This window comes from Alligator mississippiensis, chromosome 7 (assembly GCF_030867095.1).
Source record: "Alligator mississippiensis isolate rAllMis1 chromosome 7, rAllMis1, whole genome shotgun sequence".
NCBI classification, from domain to species: Eukaryota; Metazoa; Chordata; order Crocodylia; family Alligatoridae; genus Alligator; species Alligator mississippiensis.
The window spans coordinates 3,037,164-3,049,969 of record NC_081830.1 but is presented as its reverse complement, the minus strand read 5'-3'; the positions used below and the strand labels follow the sequence as shown (position 1 = coordinate 3,049,969).

At 53.2% G+C, this 12,806-nt stretch overlaps 1 protein-coding gene across 2 annotated transcripts; it reads right to left on the bottom strand.

Annotated features, from left to right (window-relative positions):
* Positions 1-513: 513 nt before the first annotated feature.
* PARP2 (poly(ADP-ribose) polymerase 2) lies at positions 514-12,730 on the bottom strand. Of its 2 annotated transcripts, XM_006266570.3 has the most exons (19): positions 12,674-12,730; positions 12,318-12,450; positions 12,122-12,240; positions 11,195-11,407; positions 9,942-10,088; positions 7,801-7,871; positions 7,209-7,259; positions 7,012-7,108; positions 6,770-6,845; positions 6,578-6,680; positions 6,071-6,227; positions 5,486-5,624; positions 5,065-5,128; positions 4,853-4,987; positions 4,614-4,741; positions 4,405-4,504; positions 4,033-4,131; positions 3,584-3,702; positions 514-1,179 (listed from the first exon to the last, which is right to left on the bottom strand). In XM_006266570.3, the coding sequence occupies exons 2-19, from the start codon at positions 12,446-12,448 to the stop codon at positions 1,020-1,022; spliced, it is 2,109 nt and encodes a 702-aa protein (XP_006266632.2). In that variant the 5' UTR covers positions 12,449-12,450; positions 12,674-12,730; the 3' UTR covers positions 514-1,019. The 2 variants fall into 2 exon arrangements, with proteins under 2 accessions (XP_006266632.2, XP_019334998.1); XM_019479453.2 differs by lacking the exon at positions 12,674-12,730 and having other exon boundaries at positions 12,318-12,572.
* Positions 12,731-12,806: the final 76 nt, after the last annotated feature.

Sequence of the window (12,806 nt, the reverse complement as noted above, 5' to 3'; positions counted from 1 at the left end):
AGGGGGAGGGGAGCTAGATCCTGGACTCCTGGGTCCTTTTCCCCGCATTAAACAAAGCAAGTCCGAGAACCAGGACTCCCTCCTCCAGCTCAAGGAAGAGAGATGTAGTGATGCAGGGCAGAGGGCATCGGAGCCCACATGCCTGGGTTCCCATGGGAGAGGACAGGGAGGACTTCCCTCCTGTCCTGTTAGACAACTGACACCCGAAACCTGCTTCCTGGTAGCTGTTGGAGGAACCCTGGCATGTAATTTGTGGGAGGTTACCCAGGGTTGGGTAGTTCCCAAAAGGCTTAGCTGGCTTAGCCTTCCCAGAAGGGCTCTGGGGCTTTTTCCAAGTATGCTGAGCAGGGAAGGGGGACGAGGCTGTGGTGCAGCATTACCCCTCACGACTACAGCTAGCATTGTTGTGGCGTGTGCCACAAACCAGTGGTTCTCAACTTCCTGAGACTCAAGGCGCCCCTCCTGGGACTCAAGACACCTCTCCACAACTTCAGTGAATGGAGCAGCACTGCATTCGAGAAACTAAATGTATTTATTGCAGGGCTTACTTCCTTGAAGAGGGAGCTGGCAGTGGGGGTAGGGGAGCAGCTAGGCAAGGAGAGCGTGAGCCTGTCCGTATTTGCTTATCTCCTCACACTTCTTGCAGCACCCTTCAAAGGATCTCGCGGGACTCCAGAGCATCCCCAACACCCTGTGAAGCACTGCCATACTCTCTCCCCTCTTGCTAACAGTGGATGACCAACCTGATGTGTCCTACAGCTTAGAACCAGGACGCTGCTTTGCTCTGTCACTATTCAATTTATTAAAATATGAAATGATTGGAAACTAGTCTTTGCAAATAAACCACTACTGGTGTAAAAACCACTTGCTTACTTTGGTTGCCCTCCTGCTGGGGTGAGAAAATAGCACAGATAAACGTTCAGAAAGTCCTCCTCTCTGCAGTGTGAAAGCTGAGAGCAGGGGGACAGCTGTCATCCTGACCCCTCCGTGCTGGAGGATGGGCCTGGGCACTGTCTGCCTTACCACAGTTGCGTGAAGTTGAAGCGCACCTTGAGCAGGTAGCGCATGCGCACCTGGCATGGGTCATAGATGATGAATTCATTGTAGTTCAGGGTGTAGCCATGGGGGTTCACCACTCCGGTCTCCACAGGTGGTCCTAGCGGGACCACGGTGCCATCCCTGCCACAAAAGAATGACAACAACTGAAATCTTCAGGCCTCGCAGACAGAAGCTCCCTGCTTTGACCCCCTTTTTTTTTTAGCTATATCCCAGACCCTGCTGGAATCCAACTACATTTGCAACTGTGGGGAAACTCCCCCGTGACTGTTGCGGACTAAGAACAAAAGAAGATGTTTCTGAAAGAGGAAATCCCTTCATGCCAAGCCTGGCACAGGTTCTTACAGCAAACTCAGTCTATTTGCACACAGAACTTGGCTAGGAAAAAACGATTGGGGGGGGCGGGGGGCAGAGGTGCATAGTCTCTCTCTTCCTTTGCCCCACCGCCAAAAACAGTTCTATAATGGGCAGGAGGGAATTTAACTTTCCCTCTACATTCTTCCCCTTAAAAGGTGTGCAACAATTGTTTGATTTTTTTTTTTAAATAGAAGTAAGGCTGAAGACTTCCACATCATGGTACTAGCTCCTATCAAAGGCCCAAAGTTACTAGTAAAAGAATAAAAGTTACTAGTAACATTCAAGTCCCAGCTGTTCTCTGGATGCTGGTAAATGTGGTCACAAAATAAGTGAACTACTACCAAGATTTGACCACTGACAAAGTCATGGTAGAAGATCTGATCTTAGAAAAACATCCTCACAGGCTGCTTCCATTTCAATGTAGATGGGTGCATAAACAAAAGTAGGTTTGTAACAACAGGTTTGTACTTCAAGAGAATTAACTTACTCATGAGAATTAACTTACTGAAGTGACCCAGCTGAAGATGTTAACTGAGCTGTGATGCTTGGGGCCTTTGAAACTGGTGAATGAGAACTGGAATCTCTTAAGAGAGTCCCAGGTGCTGAAATGATCAGGAAACTATATCCCAAGCAGGGGGCAAAGAAAGTGGTCTGAAGGATGACTATCCCCTTCAAGGATGGTAACAGAAATACTCTGCTTACAAAGAATGGGTGGAGATGGAAAAAAAAAAAAGAGGATCAAATAGCAAAAAAAAAGGGGTCAGGGAGCATCAAGATAGCAAGAACTGTTCAATGTTATTTGACCCCAGCAGTCTTCCCTGCCCAGACCAGGGGGGCTGGACTCGACAATCTGACGAGGTCCCTTCCAGCCCTAAATTTCTATGAATCTGAACGTCAAACTGAGTTTGACCTTACAAAGAATGTTTACGCAAGAAACTGTTCTTCAGCTACATAAGCGAGAGAATGCGGAAAGCAGCAATGAGACTATAAATATGCAACGAGGGCGTGGTGGACAGTATGGATCATTTTGGTACGACTCCAAAAGCAAGTGTTACTTTGCTTGTTTTCAGTCTGGCGTGAACGATGTTGACCACAGAGACCAAGGCAGAGTGGATAATCAGACACATGTACAGAAATGACCTCGAAACAGGCATGACCCGATGCTTCCCACCCTACAATTCTGAAAGCATCAGCACACCAAGCAGCAAGTAGATCTATTACACGTGCTCAGACAGCAAATCTATGGGTGTCAAATGGTATGGATAGGATGTGCATTTTAAGAAAGGGGAGGCAAATAACCAGCCCAGGTGAGTACAGGGCTGTTTAGTTTGATGTCAACAGCATGCCAGGCTTTGGAACAAATTCTGCAGGAAAGACTAAAAGAGATGGAGATAAATGGAAGAGGGGATAGACCGCATGTGGGTTTACTATTGTGTCCAAGTGACCTAATGGCAGTTTTTGAGAATATAAACCAAAGATGCCAGACAAAGGAAATGCCTACCTAAATACCACGTAGGAAATATCTACATGGCCTTCAGTCAAGCATCCAAAGATGGCAGCACCTGGGCAATTAGTGAAACAGGATTGTTAAGACGACTCAAAGTGGGCAAGACACTAGCTACAAGGATGGTGATGGTGATGACTAAAACGGGGCTCACTGGAATGGGACAAGTTATTAGTAGAACTCAAGCCCCAGACTTGGACCCAGTGTGATTTGGGCCAAGGTTATTCATGAAAACAAGGTGGGATTGTGCTGCTGAAACCTACTGAGGACAGAGGTAGGAGGCATTGTCAATGCAGAGGAGGATCAGGATATCAAAGTCAGAGGCTTGGATGATGTAGAGGACTAGAGAAAATGGCATGACATTCACATGTATAAAATATAGGAGACAGAAGGAAAGTAACAACCCTATGGACGAAAGAGTCATTCCCGGGACCTCCAGCCTTGGACACAAGTCCCCCAAGCCTAGGGTGGGACAGCCCCCGGACAGGCGGCCAGACAAACTGTCTCTGCCCCATGGAGTCCACGATCCCAGAGCAGCTTCTGGATGCAACTTCCCCTGCTTTTGTCATGGCAAGGGGAGAGGATTTCTCCACCCCTGCCCCTCCCTCCTCTTGGCAGATGGGGGTCAGGGGGAGAAGCTTTGTTCCTCAAGCAGGGGATACTCACAGCTTGGTGCGGTTAGCAGGAGCCATCTTCCCCATCCCCTTGGTGCTGTGCTTCCCGTTCAAGAGCTTCTGGGCATCAGCGTTAGCCTCCAACAGCTCGTTGCACTCACCCAAGGCCACCTGTGATAGGAGACCAACCTCCCTTCAGAGCCAAGGATGGAAGCTGGGTGTGCTGGCTTCCAGCTCCTTCCCCTCCCAGAGCTGAGCTAGGAAGCAGGAAGAATCCCAGTTCCCTCCTGCTCTACTGCACTGGACTCCTCTCCCCTCCCAGAGCTGGGATAGCACCTGGGAGTCCCAAGCTGTGACACAGTCACCCCCAGAGCTGAGATTGCTCCCTGCAATACAGCTGGCTCTGAAGCAGAGGAGAGCTTCACTGCCCAGGCACAAACCCTGTGAACCATTCCCTGCCTTTGAGGCTGAAACATCACCTCATTGTTCCCCAGTTGTCACCTCTGATAGCAGCAGGAGCCCCACATCCTTCTGACGGGAAGCAAAGCAGTAGTTGGCACTCTTGGAGGACATGTCAGCAAAGTAGATGCCTCTCCCGAACTGAGGGAAGACGAGACAGAGAGAGACCAGGGCTGGGTGCAGTGAGAAACGCAGGGTGGTGGGGATACTGAGACCGAGGGGCTCTAGAGGAACATATGGATGGGGGGAAACTAGAAGTAGAGCAGGGTCCAAGGCAGGGACACCAGGACTGAGGGCTCCACAGATCAAGTAAGGAAAGGGAAGGATTAGAGAATGAGATACTGGAGGGCGAGAGGCTGAGGGTCAATGGGGCTCAGAGGATCTGGTCCCAGGGGCAGGTCGGGCATCACTCACCATATAGCCAGTCACAGGAGCCTCCGGGGGTGCGATCCGCAGCCCCTGGCTCAGGATGCCCATCCAGTTGCCCAGCCGGGAGCCGTGCCACAGCAACACCCTGCCAGGGGGTTGAAAGCAGTAGAAGGGGTGAGCTCTATGCCACCTCCCCGCCCAACAGGCTGGGATACCAGTGATCCCTCCCTTGCACCCAGCAGCACCCCCCTGACCTGTTGGGAAGGTCAGCACGGAAAGCCGTCTCCTCAGACGGGCGGCGCAGGGCAAAGGCCTCCAGCAGTTCCATGGAGTAGTCGCGGTGGGTGGGTGCATGGGTGGTCAGCAGGTACTGCTCCAGCACCTGGAGAAAGCACAAAAGGGGATGGGCAGTGAGCCACAGAGCCCAAGCTGCTAACCCCTGCCCCAGGGACCTGCAGCCCAGGTGCTCTCTCCCACAGCCTGACCTCCCCACCTGGAAATCGTGGGTGTCCCTGTCCAGGGCACACAACTCGCAGCCCAGTCTGCGGTAGTGCTGGTCCAGCGGGTGCTCGTGGTCCTGCCTCTCTGAGCGCACCAGTTTGATAGCGATTTCAATCTCGCCCAGGGCCTGGGGTGGGGGAAGAGACAGGATTAGAAGGCATCTCTCTCTCATGTGCATATGCGCACACCCAACAGCCTCCTTACCTCCAGCAACTGCATCTTTTCCTGCAGCTCCTGCTTTGTCCGGATCATTGGGGGTGTTCGCAGCCTGAAGGGGCAGGACACCAAGAGTGAGCAAGCTGGGGAAGGGGGTGCATCACATACACAGCCCCCTCATCACTGCCTGCCCTGGACAAAGCTATGGGGATAGAAAACAGAGCAAGGAGGAAAACACAGCATAGATCCAGGGTCGGGGGGAGGAAGGCCTTGAAACTCATTTGTGGGGACCCCGGGGCAAGAGCCATAACACTCACCAAGAGGATGAGAAGAGGTGGGGGCCTTGAACCTGGCAAGGAGAAAGGAGACCCCAGTGCTGCCAAGATATTCCCCCCACCCCACGGGGCTGGCAGAGAGGCCAAGGGATAGAGCCGGTCAGTGGGGTGGGGGCCTGTGGGGGGGCCCTGACCCGAAGTCGTGCGGGATGCGGGTGTAGAATTCATTGCAGGCGTCCAGCAGGGCCTGGCCAGCGCTTCCCTCTTGCAGACACGCCTCCACCTTCTGCAGCGAGCAGTACCCAGCCCGGATCTGCTCGGCCGTCAGCTTCCCTGGGGGTAGGGAGGGGAGAGGGTAGGTCAGGGCCACTAGACCACCACCCGTGCCCTCCAGCAACCCCTTTATCTGACAGGCCTCTTGAAGAAAACAAATATTTGGGCACGCACCCATGCACAAACCCTCCAGAAGCCTCCCCCACCCACTCCAAGGCATCGGAAAACTCCCTGGGATCCCCCGACCTGCTCTCCCAAGCACTTGTGAAACACTTGTGCACAAGCAGTATTCACTCCTGTGGCCTCCAACATCCTCTCCTCTCCCCTATTTTCCTATTTGGTACCACACAGAACCCTCCAACTTGGTCTGGGAGGGGCTATAAAGGTTACAACTCAGGGGGAGCCTAGAAACCAGCCAACTTCCCATAGGGAGGAGAGAGGAAGAGGTGGGGATATGTTGCAGGGTGAAGTGCGGAGATTTGGTGGGGGGTGGGAGGGGTTCTCACCCAATGGGGCCTTCTTGGTGTCATACTTCATCTCCATCACCATCTCCTCCATGGTCTGGATGTCACAGATGAGCTCCACCAGTGCTTGCACGCGGGGCTCAAGCCGGGAGGCTGGTTTGAGTTGGGGCATGACTTTCTCAGGGCGGCTTTCCTCATCCTGGGGGGCACAGGGAAGCAGAGGTCATGGAAAGGCACAGGTCTCCTACCTATAGGCCTAAATAAAACCCTACCCTCGTTGGTGCCAGATCTGGAAAAGGGCTGGTAGACTCCCTCACCAGCAGGGTCAAAGTGCCCCCCACGGCCCCTAGGGTCATGGGATAGGGGTGCTGGTGGGAGAGACCTGGGGAAAATGCCAAGGCAGATGGGGCTGGGCAGTCCTTGTGCAGCAGGCTATGCATGGTGGAGGGGGGCCTGCGGTGGTACTTGCTGGGCAGTGGGGCTGGGAGTCCATGTGCAGAAGACTGTATGGGACGGGGCGGTGGGTCACTGGGGTTCTGGGAGACTCACTGGACCATGGGCCTGGTAGTCCATATGCAGCAGGTCGTATTTGCCTGGCACCTTCTGGAAGCTGCCCCGACTGGGCCAGCTGTTCTTGGTCTTATCCAGAAACCTGGAGATGGACAGGAAGGTCTGATGGCAGTTCTGGCAAGTCTAGGTAGAGGGAAAGGGATGCACCCAGGGCAGTGTAAGCACACTCACTTCTTGGTGAAGACATCCTTGGCTTTGGCAAGATCCCCAGCACAGGATACCAGCGTGTGCTGGCCTGGACGCCCCACTGCAGAGACAGAAGAGACCTGGTCGTGGGGTGGTGGGAGTGGGGCTGTGCTCCCAAATAGCATTCCTGTCCACCCAGTGCCCACCCCCCACCCTTGAGAGACCAAAGCCAGGCAGCTCCACACATTGCTTCCCCACCCCACCCTAGCCCAGGCGCCCCAGCTCACCGCGCCCCCACCGCATCCAGACACTGTAGCTCCGCTGCCCATCATCCTCCAGGAGCTGGATGATGTAGAATTTGTTGTTGTTGAACTGGAGGTTCGTCTGTGTCCATGGGGAGAAGGGAGACAGTTACCAGCACCCCACGCTGAGGCACCATAGCAGAAAGGGTCACTGAAGAGCAGAAATGCACTGCTGCACTCACCTGGTTCAGCATCACATCGTAGACATCGTCCCCCTCACAGTACACATGAGCCTGGGAGACAGAGAGAGTCTATTCTACAAACAGACATAGCACAAAGGAGGGGTGGGATGGGTGGGGGGGGATGGTTTGGGTAGGCAGGGTAGGAGCCTTTCTCTAGGGAGAACCAGGTTCTTTCCAGCCCCATGGTAGGGAAATGGCTGGGAATACAGGGTAGGACATGGGTCTTCCCAGGGCCGGATTAACACATAGGCAAACTCGGCACGTGCCTAGGGGCCCCAGTCCTTCTCTCTATGGCGAGAATGGCCCCATCCGCTTCCCTTCCCTTCCCCTCTTCTCTGCTGGCCTTGCCACCATGGCTCCCAGTCCTACTCATGGGTGGCAGCACCGGGGTAGGGTGGTAGTGGGGGTCTCGACCAGCCCAGGGCCCAGGAGTTTGTTTGCCTACGGCCCACTAAAGGGTTAATCCAGGCCTGAGTCTTATTTTAGGGGGAGTCATCTCCCATCAGGTCCCAAGGGTCTTTCCGTTCTATGGGGTGGTGACCCTAATCCAAACCCTGGGTGGGGGGACTGGCTCAGGGGTGGATCTTGTTACCTTCCCAAGCTTAGCAGAGCACTCGGGATCCACTGGTGCTTTCCCCTTCATTACTAGGGTCTTAACAGCCTCTAAGGGAGACAGAAATAGAATAAGGGCTGCAAGGCTCAGGATTCCTGGTATGTCCCCACAGATTAGAGTCAGAAACACCACAGCAAACCCCGTGGGCCCATCGCTAAGTGCAGACAGCAGCATTTTAAATAACAATACAGAAAAAGCAGAAGTGTTTCATAAATACTTGTTTGGTACCTAGAAAGAAACAGGTGACCTATGCACACAACACAAAAAAGATGAAGTACTTTCAACCCATTAGTTACTAAGAAAGATGTTGGACAGCATTACGCACAGTTAAATCAGCAAGCACCCAAGAGTTCTAAAGCAATTGGCCAAGGGGTGCTCTCCTGATGTTCATTTTTAATTAACCTTGGGATCCTTAAGACAGTGATAAGGCTGTGCCTGGATAACTGTGTGTGGCTTAGTTTAATATCAAATAAAATAAAGGGAAAGCTCATATAGGACTCAAATGATAAAGATGTGAAGTACAGGAACAGAGACTGTTGCCAGTCAGCATGGTTTCATGGAAAATAAGGCCTGTCCAAATGTCTCTATTTCATTCTTTGACAAGATTTCTAGTTTGATTGATTAAAATGTCTCCTATGAATATATTAGGACTTTGGGAAGAAATTTGACTAGGTAGCATGCAGGGCTGTAATTAAAAAAAAAAAAATCAGTGGTAAACCATATCCATAAAATTCATTGACAGACCACAGAAACTAGCAGTTGGTGGAGAATCAAACAGGAGTGTTTCTTAGTGGGGTTTCCTGCACACCAGGGGTAGAAACAACAGTATTTGGTATTTCCATGGGTGATCAAAAAGGAAATGCAGAATCACTGGTCAATAGTTTTCAGCTGGCCCAAGGAATGGATCATGAGGATTAAACCACTGGACAGAGTGGCTTGGATCACCTGATTAGCTAGGCCCAATCTACCAAAATACATTTTTTATGCAGTCAAGGTTCTCTGGGTAAATGCAGCATCTTTTATTAGACCAACTGCATAGTTGGGAAAACTTGTTTTTTGCAAGCTTATGGGGCACAAACACCCTTCTTCAGGCATAGGGAGAGTCTGCTGGTGTTGTGTGTTCTCCTGGATGGAAAAGAAGCCAAGATGCAAAATGCAGGTCTGTGAAAATGCAAATACGGCAGCGAGGATCAGATGGAAAGGGCAACAATAGGTGTGAGCTCTGCCAATGGTCTGGAGGAAGTGTCGATTACCAGAAGTGAAGTTGCTGTGTATAAGGATGAACTGTGCAAGTTCACTAATAACTTTATATCTGTACTCCGGGTTGTAATCCTGCTCTTGTAGATATGCAAGGCAAGCTTGGATGCCATCCTGATGTAGGATGTTGGTATATAAGCTGGTAACATCCATGGTGGCTAGGTGGGTATTGCTGGGAAGGTGGTCCGTGTTTTTATGCAATAGTCTAAGAGTGATGTTATGTGACATCATGCAAGGATTTTTAGGGTGAACTGCTTTACTGGACCAATTATGTAGTTGGGATAAAGGTAGACAAGCTTTCAAATGCTTTGTCAGATCTTTGCCTTTTTAATACAGCACAGTCAGGCTTTTAGCAGCCAAGCACACGGATACTGGAGGGGGAAAGCAATGGCTCTGAGAAAGATGTACTGGGTTTTTGCCTGCTCTTAGCCCACGAGTTCCCGGAACAGTGTGATTGTCTACAGCCAAGACCATGCTGATCTTTACATGCAGACAGAGCAAACCAGACTAGGGAGAGGAGTCTATCTTTGTCCACACTACTGGCTTCTTGCACACATCTATTTAAAATGAGGTAAGAAAACTGGAAGCAGTACAGATAAGAATCATGCAAAACTGATTCAAAGTCTGGAGGAAATGCCTGACCGCAAGAGACAACCAGCACTGGGTCTGTTTGGTTTACCAAAAAAGAAGAAGACTTGAGTACTGCATGTTTTCTCCCTGTGAGGGTTTCTGTACTCAAGACTCTCCTTTACCTAACAGAGAATGCCATAACAAGTCAAAGTCAAGTCTGGCAGGGAACTGGGGAGGATTTTCTGCCTTTTGGGAAGTCAGACCAGACGGTCCTGATGGACTGAAGCTCTCACCTTTGCCCTCTCCCCCACCGACTTCTTTAGCCACTGGGTCTAGGAGGGACCCCCTACTCCGGGACCTCTTCAGTGCTTGAGCCTCTTGGAGGGCTGTGGAGCTGGGAGTGTTGCTCGCTTGAGATTCCTTACTATCAACTACTGCATCTATGGAGAGAGGGCACAGAGCATGCATTAGAGTGTGGAGGGGATGGTGCCCTCCCTAGAAGTGGCTGCATCTCAGCACCGGACACCCTGAGCTGTCCCACCCCAGTGAAGACAACACCTAATGCTTGCATGGCATTGCTGGGCAGTGGTCGTTCTGACACTCTGGAGACTCGGATCCTCCTCTCTCAGAGGTCTCTAGCTACCTGGGCAGCATTGAATCTGCAGTTTATTTCTTCTCAGCAGCAAAGATGATTTTGCCCAGGATTCCTGAAACCAGCCAGACCAGACCTGCCCAACTGGGCTGGGCCCTGGAAGGATCATTCTAGTCTGGGTCTCTCTAACCACTAGACTCCATGCCCCTTCCAGAGCTTGGGGTGTTTGCCTTCCACCATAGAAGGGGGAGAGGGGCATGGCTTTTCCTGGGATCTCTTAAATGTGTTTTAGCAACCCTCGTAGCAGCAGGACATTGGCTGCCATTGCCCCCCTGCTTTACCTGTGGCAGGTGGGGTGTTCATGATCTGTGCCTGTCAGGATTGACTCTGTAGTTTTGCTAACAGGTTAGATCAGCAGTACCAAAATGATTCTGTGGGCTGGCTGAATGGTGCCAGGCTCAAATACAAGCCTGATCCAGTGTGTGATGCTGCCCCATCCAAGGCCCAATCCAGCAGTGCAGAAATGGCCCAGCCAGGGCTGATGCCGCTGCACGGGGCTGAGGTCCAACACAGCTGTGCAGGAACAGCTCAACGTGTGAAGGAACGGACCACCCATGCAGCTGGATAGACCTCAGCTCAATCCAACTGCACAGGAATGGGGTGCAATCCCTCCATGCGGGGCCAGCCTGGGCAAGGTCAATCCAGCCACGTGGAGCTTGGAAATTTGGCTCTGGGGCAGCAGTGGCAATTGCCACTGCTCCCCCACTGCCAAATTCCTGGACCCATGAGGAGACCCACAGGTCAGATGACAAGGCTCTGCAGGCCCGTGGGTTAGACAGTGGATTTGTTTAGGATGGTTTGGACTGGGATGATCCCACCGTTCTGGGGGACAGTACTAGGTGACCCCTTCCAGCCCTGCTTCTCTAGGTTTCATCATCCGGCCTCCCCTCATACCTGACTCCCTGCGGTCCATCTTGCGTTGATACCTGGTTCTCGAGTTGGTCTGGATCATCTGGGCTGGGTCCAGCGTGTAGCGGGTCCGGCCAACAGTCATCTGCAAGGTTGGCCCCCCCTTCCCACATCGCACCCGCTCCAGAGCTAAGCAGGTGTCAGCAGGGTAGGGGAGCCAGTCCTCCTCCCCATCGCCCTGCCACTGCCAGATGAAGTCTGAGACACAGGAGACACGCGCCATCACTCAGTGGCCCCTGCATGGCCAGGGGACAGGGGTGGGAATAGGACCCAGGCGTGCAGCAGGTTTTCACCCGCGGCGGCTCTGCAGCCTGCAGCCCCAGAGGGAGGAAGACCCAGACAAGAAGCAGGACTCAGGTGTGCAAGATGCCAACAGAGGGTTGGCATCTTGCCCCACGCCAACCTTTTTTAATTTTACTAAAATTTTTCACGTATCAGGTCAAACTAGCCAGATCAGCCCTATCGAACCGTTCAAAAACCATACTACCGGCAAGTATCCTCCACCCCAAACTTTTCAGCCTGGGATTTCAGATATTTCCAAATCTTCTGTTGGGCATCCTATGTACAGGCGCAAGCCTGGAGGCTTGGGGCTCAGATGCCCCCGAGTTTGCTTGCCCCGAGCCGTATGGCTGCAGGAGCAAGCTAGGGAGGAGTCTCCCATTTCCATGAAGTCGGCGTGTAGCCGAGATCCTCCCACTGGATCTGGCCAGTGGGACGCTAACTACGAGGCTCTTGTAGGGAGTCCTGCCCGCAAGCAAGCAGACAAGGGTGCCCCCTCTGCTACACCCTGCCATTTTCATCGTAACGCCTCCATCAGGGTATTTCCCCTGCCAGGCAAGTGCACCAGTCCCCTGGGAATGGGAGGCTGGGACCCCAGTATCCAGCATGGCCAGAAGCCCCCAAGTCGCTCACAGGAGTCCTGGTCCCGGACCGCAGCTGCCACGGGTCTGTCCTGCCCCGTCCGCGTGTCCTTTTGCACCATCCTTCTCAGGTCCACGCAGGCCCCGACCTCCACGCTGGGCTTCCCTGCCCTGCAAGAGGCGCAGGCCCAGGTCAGAGCCACCTGCCCCAGGCGGCACCGCCCGCCTGCCCCCTCCCCGGCACTGACCTGGCCGCCTGCGTGAGCACCCTGCTCTGCTCCGGGGAGTACTGGTGCCAAGTGCCCGCAGCATCCTGCCACTCCCAGCGCAGCTCCGGGTCCGCGTCGCCCGCCTCTGGCGCTGCCCGCTTGCGGCCCATCCCTGGACGGGCACAAGTGGGAAGGGACAGACATTTGCTCTCCCAGGAGAAACTCTCCTGGGAGTGGTGCAACACCCGCTGTCCCAGAGACTCTCCCGGGAGAAACTGAATGTGTGTAGGGTGGGTGCTGCACCCCCACCCCCTCTGCCTGCAGCACCCCATAGCCCCCTGCACCCCTGGGGGGGGGGGGCTCATCACCCCCATTGCACCCCCACCCCCTTGCACCTCTGCAGCTGCGCGCCAAGGAACCAGGAAACAGAGGGAGGTTCCAATGCCTCTGGCCCCGCCCCTTTATTCGCATAAGACTCCCCCCCGCAAGGGGCATGCAAGGATTGGTGCGAACGCCGAAGCTTCGCCC

Coding starts and splice junctions, on each gene's coding strand:
- PARP2 (XM_006266570.3), bottom strand. CDS start 12,448: ATGGGCCGCAAGCGGGCAGCGCCAGAGGCGGGCGACGCGGACCCGGAG. Junction 6,228..6,577: donor ACTACCAGGCCCATGGTCCA/GTGAGTCTCCCA, acceptor TGTGCCCCCCAG/GATGAGGAAAGCCGCCCTGA. Junction 1,180..3,583: donor CCTGCTAACCGCACCAAGCT/GTGAGTATCCCC, acceptor CTTTTGTGGCAG/GGATGGCACCGTGGTCCCGC.